Raw genomic sequence first — 8,917 nt, 5'->3', positions numbered from 1 at the left:
CGGAAATGTCATTCATCCGTTCCAGCCCCCCCCCCCCCCCAAAAACGAAAATTTGTATCATGTGTTTTTAATAATGAAAATAGTATGAGGAAATAGGAACTCGTATAGTAACCACCATTTGGCCACCAGGGTTCATCACAGTGCAGACACAACCCAACACAACTTTAAGTGACTCAGTAAGCTTCAGTAACATAAGCCAATCTGAAAGGGTGAAGAAAATATGCGTGTGAGTATTGTTATATTTTCTTTCCACGTGTTGCTGGATTGTTTGTATTCAAATATTGGTTGTTAAAAGCATTACAACACTGAAAAAAAGATGCCATGTGTTACTCTGTCTATGGCATTTTGCATTGTGTTAGCATTAAGCTAGTGGAAGGCAGTCATGTGGTTTTAAATTCATGTCTTTAATGCACAGATTGATAGAAAACTAACTGGGAGTGACCATTTTTGAAGAATCTTTAACTGTGATGCTTGTAATTTGAGATGAATTCACTGCTACGATATGGTGCATCTCAATTTTTTTGTCCTCACAAATAAAAAACCAGTCCAAAAAAAAGGTCATACAGTTCACACCTCAAGGCACAACTGTTTTTGCTTGGCAAAAATAGTGTCGATTTGTGGCTCCCGCCCAACAGCGATGACCCTGTATGTCAGTTGGAGTCGTGTAACATGCAAGTGAATGTCACACACTGACTACATGCATTGTCCAAGACGTTCAACATCCAGCCTGATTGTCACTCGTCTTATTTGAAGCAAAGCTGATGAGTGTGATGGAGTAAAAGGTCCGAATATGTCATCCATTTCCGCTGGCACACGCCCACCCTGTATATTGTGAGTCATTTTGTATACAGCAAATGAAGAGAAAAAAAAAGAGCCACCTCTCTATGTGAAGAACAATGGCACGTTCATGATCCCATCAAGTATACCTGTGTAGTGTTAACCGAGTACTTATTCACCTTGTACAGCTGTATTCCTACAAATATGGTTTACTGTATCATTGATACTGTAGTTTTAAAGACGTGAACAACTATTTTTATGAAAATGCGACCGTACGGATATATTACATTTTGCTAAGAAAAAAAAACCACATGAATAAAACTTGTTTACCGAAAGATATTCTGAAATACTGTCAAATAAACTCTTGACATGGTCTAAAAGAGACGCTTGGACATGATCCTATACAGAAGAGAGGACGAATCGAGAGGAGAGATTTTATTTAATAAACATTTACACATAGGCACCTTTTTGTTTGTGTGTGGGTGTGTCTGTTTTTGTCTCATTACAGTTTCAAGTTTAGTTTGAAGAATGTTGTTGTAGGGGCTGGTACATGAAGTTATTTAAAAAGTTTGTCTTTACTTTCTTTTGGATAAAAGGGACAGTTATGGAAAGCCGTTTGAGCATTTATTTCATACCCGTCGAGTAGGCAGAATTGGGAATGAAAATGATCAATGATCAACGGCTTTCCATACACAAACTGGCCCGAAGTTCTCTCAGCTAATTGGCTGAGTCAAATGGGTGTGAGCAGGGGACGCCGCGTGCTCATTTGCTTGTTGCATTTTCACAGGATCCTCCTGGAATGATGAAAACAATTGAAAAATGAAGCTAAAATGAAAAAGAAAAAAAACTACTTCTGTATTGCGATTGAGATGATCACCTTGAGAGGTTTGTAGATTCCCATTTGGAAGCGACAGCAGACCACATCCACAAAGAAGCCCATCATGTTATGCAGCATGCCTGTCGCGCACGTACGGAAATAGAAGAGAACAATTTCCATGTCATTTGGTCCTTTCATTAAATCAGCCTGTCAAAAGCAAGTTTCGGCATAAAACAACATGCGTGAAAAGGACCTTTAATGTCCATCCATCAATCCATCAGTTTTCCGATCCGCTTTATCCTCCTCACAGGGTTGGGGGGGGAGGGGGGGTTGCTGGAACCTAACCCAGCTGTCATCGGGCAGTAGGCTTGGACACACCCTGAACCGGTTGCCAGCCAATCGCAGGGCACACAGAGACGAACAACCATCCACACTTACACCTCGGGACAATTTTGAGTGATCAATCAGCCTGCCGTGCATGTTTTTGGAATGTGGGAGGAAACCAGAGTACCCGGAGAAAACCCACGCATGCACGGAGAGAACATGTAAACTCCACACATGAAGGCCATAGTTGGAATTGAACCCTGCACCTCTGCACTTTGAGGTCGATGCGCTAACCACTCGACCACCGAGCCACTGGATCATTTATGTTTTTATCAAGTTGCACTCAACAATAGTGTTACTATTTAAAATGTTAAGATTTTCTTCCCACAAAAGTTCATTTGAACTCATTTTTAACATTGAACAAAAATTGTTTTTGAAAATGTACAGCATTTGTTCATTTTAAAAAAGTTTGACTAAATGTTTACAGTGGGACCTCGAGTCACGAATGACCCCTATAACAAACTTTTCACGTTAAATACAACATTTTTGTCTAAAATATGACTCTGGTTATATTCGTTTCATTATGCGAGCTGTCTCAGTATGGATGAGTGGACTCATCTGGATTGCGCTTCTCATGCTATTTAACCATCGCTGACTCCGTGCCTAAATCATGGACATAGTTGTGCTTTCTTTTTTTCTTTACTCTTAATTACACCACAGAAGAACTCAAAGGTTATTGTCGGCTGTAAACACCCCTCAAAAGAACAAATAAAACTGTCTCCTCTGCGGCACCAGACAGAAAGGCCGTTAGGTGTGCAGCTGGAAGTTCTGCTTGCACATATGCTTCTTCCAATCACAATTCTAACAGCAAATGCCTAGATTTCTGATTCAGGTTTGAAATGCAGTCAATTCAAATGACTTACTACATACATTATATTATTATTATTATTATTAAAAATGTTCTAAAAATATTTGTACATGGAACCGAGCAGTACTCACTCACATCTTGCCACCAGAGGCAGCTGGCATCTCTTGTTTACAAACATTATGAAATGGTCTACTGTAATCATCACAAAAAAACGTCATTCCATCTACAAGGAAGTGTAGCGACACAAAATAGCCGTCCCGTTCCATGCATGCCGGCGAGCGAGCGGCGTACCTGTGGTGGAGAAGATGCCTCCGACGATGCCGCACAGACGCACCAGAAACTTCCAGAATGGCATGTGCTGCTCGCTCACTTTGACCATCAGAGAGCTGATGTCGTACTTCATGAAGATCCCCGAGATGCCGTGGCTGCCCGCCGCGTGGTTGATGGCGCGTTCCTGCGCGCAACACAACACACGCACGGGAACAACCACACAATGAGAGAACTCACATACACACACAAGAATCAACACATGCACAGCAGCAAACATCCACAACGAGAAGGTGCACACGGGAAACCAAACATGAGCACAAAACCACGGGAGTGAACACACGCAAGAGCACAACGCAGATCCATGACAACGCACGCAAAAGAACAAACAAAGTAATAAATGCACAAACAAGAACACCCAAGAGAGCTCTAACGGAAACAAACGTGAAAATGAACACATGAGAACACATTCAGATGGGAACATACACACACGTCAAGCCAAAGCATACACCAAAAGAACACAATACACATTTGACAGGACAAAAACGCACAAGAGAACACACCCATCCACACAAGAGAGAGCACACACGCAGACGCTGGTCATGAGACGCTGCGCTTGTGGCGCCTTCCAGCAGCAAAGCGGAGGCCACGTACCCTCTCGGTGACCGAGTACTGATGCGTGTCTGCCGCAACCTTGTACGTGTTGAGTTTGGTGGGCACGATGGTGATGAAGTACTGGAACATGTGATTGGCTAATGGCATCACCAACGGCAACAACACACACGCGCACGCGCGCACACACACACACACACGCGTGAAGTTAGAGCTGACGATCAAAGCAGTCGCGAAGGCAAAGGTGTTGACAGTCTTTTACATTCGGTGGTGACTTTCTCCGTGCCGTCAAGGGTGCTGATGACACCCGGGATGTCCTCCCCGAAAGAAAAGTGGTCGATGCGGTGGGAAAAGTTGAAACCTGCAACACAACATCACGTCTCTGAACCATGGGGTGAAAGGAGACTTTGATTCTCTCCTCTTCCATCGAGAACTGATTCAAACGGCAAGGCGTGTGCAGGAATAGTTGTTACGAATGTATTATTGTCCATGATTTATGTGATGTGTTCTGTTGGATTATTTTTGTTATTTGATATGAAATGTTTTGTCCAAGTGCTTTGTTACAGCTGCAGCTGACGACAATGGCAACAGAAGTTAGAGGACGACATAATGGAGGAGAAAACCAACTCACTGTCATGGCTGACGAGCGCCGCAAGGTGGGCATGGCCTCGTGGATGAGGGATGGACCTGCGCACACATACAAAAATAAATACATTCGACAATATTTCATACGCACACAGCACAGTGGCACCTTGACTTCATTCCGTGACCAAACTTGTAACTCCCTGCAATTCCCCCCCATTGAAATGAAGGACTGGGAATACCATTCGTCAGTCTCCCCCTCCTACCAAAAAAAAAAAAAAAAAACATTCCTTTTTACCTCCTTTCACAAAAGAAAAACCTCTGTCTGGTGGATTCTTGAAAAAATAAATAAATAAATAAAGGAACAAGAGGATATAGAAATTAGGGCCCGAGTTGATATATATCCCAATGCGTGTGGTGCAATGTGATTCAAGGATTTCGAAAGGTAATGATTCGATAAATCAAAAACGATTTTGCAATTCAAATTGTTTTTGTTTCACTCCTACTGGTTAGTCTCGTGTGAGTGTGTGTGTGTGTGTGTGTGTGTGTGTGTGTGTGTGTGTGTGTGTGTGTGTGTGTGTGTGTGTGTGTGTAGTGAATGTACAGTACAGGTACATGTATGTTGTGTCCCTGGTGTGTACGTATACATACTTTCCAACAGTGATGTGGAAATTTCCGGCCACCTTGTTGACATACAGATGTCCGTGAATCCGGCAGGCGTTCAGAGATGTGCTGCTGTCCACGCTGTAGGACAACACACGTACACGCACAATCACACTTTTAACAGCCCTGCTTTCTTTTCTTTCCAATACATATTTTACTTGTAATACAGAGCAAACACTTCCTGGTAACATTTGAGGTTGTGTACAATTAAAAGATTGATGTCCAACAAGGATATAATTTAAAATTAAAATTGTATGCATTTCATATGGGGATGTCAATTGTTTACAACCCCCCAAGCCTCTTTCTTTAGATTTGAATTGTGCGGAGAAGACATTCCAACATGTCTCACGGCTGTTTTAAAGGAATCACAATTCCTGGGGTATTTTTTCAATGGACTACGGAGCAGTTGGGCTTTAGCCGCATCAACTCTGCCTGCCAACTTGTATGTGACTCGAGCATTTTTGGGGGGGTGTCACTGCTGCTTCAGCTGGATTGTTAAAAAAATATTAATGTTTATTTATTCATGTATTTTTTTTTTTTCTAATAGGGTGGGGGAATGCGTGAATCTTCATCTTTGGCTTAATCTGACTAAATTCGCACTACACCTCCCGGAATGAACATTGACATTTTTTTGGGGGATGGGTTCTGCACCTTCTGGACTGAGCAGGTGGAGATCCTTTCATGGCAGTCTTGAAGATCAAGTCCTGTAGTGAGTGCTCCACTTGCAGACGCTCCTGGATATGAAGAAGAGTCCTGTAAAAGGCATTTTTAAAAGTTAGTTCTGACTAAACATTTTGGTTATGTTTGTTCTGTGACCAAGCTTTTCGTATACCAAATAAATGTTCCTCATTGAAATTATTTTCAGCACAAAAATAAATAAAATACAAACAAGAAAAATCAACCAAACGAATGCTTGTAACTCCAAAACTAAAGAAAAAAAAATCATGAGTCAAGCACCAATTAAGTCAACGAACCACAAAACTACTAAATCCAGTGGCCTATGAAAAGCTGTCATCCATCTTTATGCTACCTGTAGGATACGGAATGATGTCATCGTCTCAACTTACATGTGCCATATCTTTTGCTGGGGTGACAGCTCAAAGTTGACCTGTGAGGTGGGGGTGGGGGGGGACATAAAAAAAACACACATTGATGACTTTTAAAAGGATGAGACGTGAATTTGAGCACAAAATTGCACTCTAATGTTTACCCGTGTCTTATAGCTCAGGTAAATGATCGGCACACGTTTCAATTGATCACATTGTTGTAGTTGGGATTTGAGATATTATCCGGTCGTTTCTGCATCTGAATACTTAAAACACTTTTAAAGCACACAACATTAACATTGAAGCATTCTCAAGTTTCCAATTGCAGATCCAAGTGTTGAATGCCTGTACCCCATTGTTTTGACCCCTATTATTCACGGAGGATAGGGACCCCCCCAAAAAAATCTAGAATGTTCCCAATAATAGACGAATACAGTACATCCATTTTGACACAAACAAGCCACTTTCTCATGAAGCACATCAATAGTATCACTTGAACCAGACAACATAAATCCAGCAGTGAGACTGACCGGCTCGTATTTAAGGCCATCAGAAGCAACCATGGTCTCAGCCAGATCCAGAACATCTGCGCCAATGTCTGCAACATTTAAACACATGAAAGATTCCGAACTTGACTCTCACAAAATGTACAAAAACATACACCGTATTTAGACAGATCATGAGTGACACCTGACATCACATCTGCTTCCGGTTGACAAGTCAGCAAACCTTTCTGTGTCATTTGACCAAGGCATAGCAATTGAGAAAACAGGGGAAATTACTTGAATGACAATGTTAGGCTTCTTCTAATCAGTCATATTCCAACAAATAACAAAAAAAAAAGCTAATTAGTAACAAACGTCAATTTTGCCTGTAAGGGAGAGAAAAGAAGAAAATTGATTTAGTCCCACCCCCATCTCCCATTCAAATTTCACATTAGCTAGTCTGCCACTCTAACCTTAAGACTCAAGCGATGAATATTTCATTTACAAAAAACTAAGGGCTTGGAAGCAGTACCATAGGAAACAGAAAAATACAAAATGGGAGGTTAACAATACCAGTAATGGTAAAGAACACACAAGCAAACATTTATATTTGACAGACAGCACTGATGTCATTTTCAGACCCCAAGTTAATCAATAATATTTCATGAAATGCTTTAGATAAAATTAGCGATATATAATATTTCACAGAATCCTGAAATGTGAACAATTTCGATTTAATAAATAAATTATGGGTATATTCCAAAAAAAACAACCTTAGGAATGCTCCGCATTGCATATTTCTGCACGGTGATTTATGGGTTAGGTGCATTAGTTCTGGAGAATGTTTCCCCAAACCTCAACACAATATGTAGTGTGGTAGAAGGCAGGTGCAGTATAAAGTTCAGAGTGCATCCTCATCAAAATATGGTTTTAGTTTATTTAAAATTAACAGGCTTTTAGATTTGTGTTGTCATGTGTCTGGTGTGAAATTTCTAAGACAATCTGATATCAATTATAATTCGCCCCCAAATAGTTTTCATTTACACTTTTGACTTGAACAAAGTAATGGGTATTGATTGAGAAAGCTAAAACCATCATTATAGGTACTAAGCTTGTTTTCTCAATTTATTCGGCCAAATGATTTGTAAGGGTAGATTACTAGTGGCGCAACCGGGAACCGCTTGAGCTTTTGCGACTCAAAGGTTTGATTCAAGTGGTGGTGAAAAGGTCACTTTAAAAACATGTTCATTTATTGATTGGCAGCGAATACTACTTACACTGGCATCTCATGGCTACCGTGATGTCAATGTTTATTCTCAGTTTGCTGCAACAGAAAGAGCAGTAGCTGAAGTACATTAAACAATATTTCAATAAATATACGAGTCCAATATTTCAATAAATATACGAGTCCCTGGTGTCGGTACCTGCTAAAGTCTTTGTCTACCTCGTACTCGTATTTCATCCATGTGTCCCTGTAGACAAAAAACTCCAAGAAAGAGAGCACAGCCATGGCACTGAACGCAATCAGAGACACTGGAAGGAACGACGAGGACAAAACAATATTTCCATGAAACAAGTCAACGTGTTCGCTGTGGGATGATGTGTGTCCGCCTTACCTGTCCCCCCGCTGGCTGACGACTCCACGTAGCTCTCGGGGACTTTGGGGAAGGCGTCCAGCTCTCTGGCCAGCGTCAAAGCTTTCTTTTTGCTCAGTCTCCTCATCTTGGCGTCACTTCGGCCGTGATAGAATGTAGCTGGACCAGTCTTGTTTTGTTTTTTTTGGGGGGGGGGGGGGCTGTCAATTTGACGTGCTGACGTTTGGCAGCATGACAGCCGCTAGCTTGAGAGCTTGCTGGGATTGGTGAGAAAGCTAGGCTAGCCGGTTATGTAGAACACCCATGCTCTCATTTGGCTCGTGGATAAACGTTTAATTCAAACTCGATCATTAAAAACCAGTGAAGGGAAGGAAAGGAAGGTAGTTGCGACTCAGCTTGTATGACTCGTTGTTTCGAGACAAAAACCGCGAACGTTTTAACGTAGCGCCCTCCGGCGGATCCTAAAGAACTACAAGTGAATACGACGTTTCGAGGTACCGAACACCGCGCGTCGTAAGAATACGTCGCCATGTAAGCAAGCTCAGTTCCTTTAGGAAATGTTTAGTTTTATATGTTTGCTCTAGAAGGGGTTGAATTACAAATATTTACGGTAATTTGACTGCCTTTGGGGTTCAGGGGTATATTTAGTCATTTGGCCAAGATAAACCATGTCCTGGCTGTTCCACGTCCAGTAGATTTTGAATTTTACCATCAACTTCTCGTTTCTGCTTCCCTGGGATAAATTTTCTTCGTTTTTTGCCAATTGTACCGTCCCTGAATCAAGTCTGCACAAAGAACAGAAGGAAGATGGAATAATCTATTGCAAGAGAAGGAAATGAAAGCATGTATAATGATCATGATAGATTAAGCATTTTGGTGTG

The 8,917-nt window shown here is 41.5% G+C and overlaps 1 protein-coding gene across 3 annotated transcripts; it reads right to left on the bottom strand.

The window, feature by feature from the left end:
- Window positions 1-1,197: 1,197 nt before the first annotated feature.
- Window positions 1,198-8,460, bottom strand: ergic2 (ERGIC and golgi 2). Of its 3 annotated transcripts, none has more exons than XM_086108731.1 (13): window positions 8,058-8,457; window positions 7,866-7,974; window positions 7,719-7,786; window positions 6,487-6,554; window positions 5,978-6,018; window positions 5,562-5,663; window positions 4,899-4,991; window positions 4,297-4,352; window positions 3,928-4,026; window positions 3,708-3,805; window positions 3,078-3,240; window positions 1,655-1,734; window positions 1,198-1,571 (listed from the first exon to the last, which is right to left on the bottom strand). In XM_086108731.1, the coding sequence occupies exons 1-13, from the start codon at window positions 8,161-8,163 to the stop codon at window positions 1,491-1,493; spliced, it is 1,164 nt and encodes a 387-aa protein (XP_085964857.1). In that variant the 5' UTR covers window positions 8,164-8,457; the 3' UTR covers window positions 1,198-1,490. The 3 variants fall into 3 exon arrangements, with proteins under 3 accessions (XP_085964857.1, XP_085964858.1, XP_085964860.1); XM_086108732.1 differs by having other exon boundaries at window positions 7,719-7,765; window positions 8,058-8,456; XM_086108734.1 differs by lacking the exons at window positions 1,198-1,571; window positions 1,655-1,734; window positions 3,078-3,240 and adding an exon at window positions 3,247-3,482 and having other exon boundaries at window positions 8,058-8,460.
- Between the last annotated feature and the right edge of the window lie 457 nt (window positions 8,461-8,917).

Source organism: Hippocampus guttulatus, chromosome 4 (genome assembly GCF_054856545.1).
Source record: "Hippocampus guttulatus isolate MCC_2025c chromosome 4, RoL_Hgut_1.0, whole genome shotgun sequence".
Taxonomy (NCBI): Eukaryota; Metazoa; Chordata; class Actinopteri; order Syngnathiformes; family Syngnathidae; genus Hippocampus; species Hippocampus guttulatus.
This window is presented reverse-complemented; position numbering and strand designations above follow the sequence as displayed.

What these genes read in the sequence shown, in the direction of transcription:
- ergic2 (XM_086108731.1), bottom strand. Translation starts at nt 8,163, where the DNA reads ATGAGGAGACTGAGCAAAAAGAAAGCTTTGACGCTGGCCAGAGAGCTG. An exon ending in ATGGCCTTAAATACGAGCCG is followed by an intron (nt 6,019 to 6,486) that starts GTCAGTCTCACT and finishes CCCACCTCACAG; the next exon opens with GTCAACTTTGAGCTGTCACC. An exon ending in AGTACTCGGTCACCGAGAGG is followed by an intron (nt 3,241 to 3,707) that starts GTACGTGGCCTC and finishes TGTTGCGCGCAG; the next exon opens with GAACGCGCCATCAACCACGC.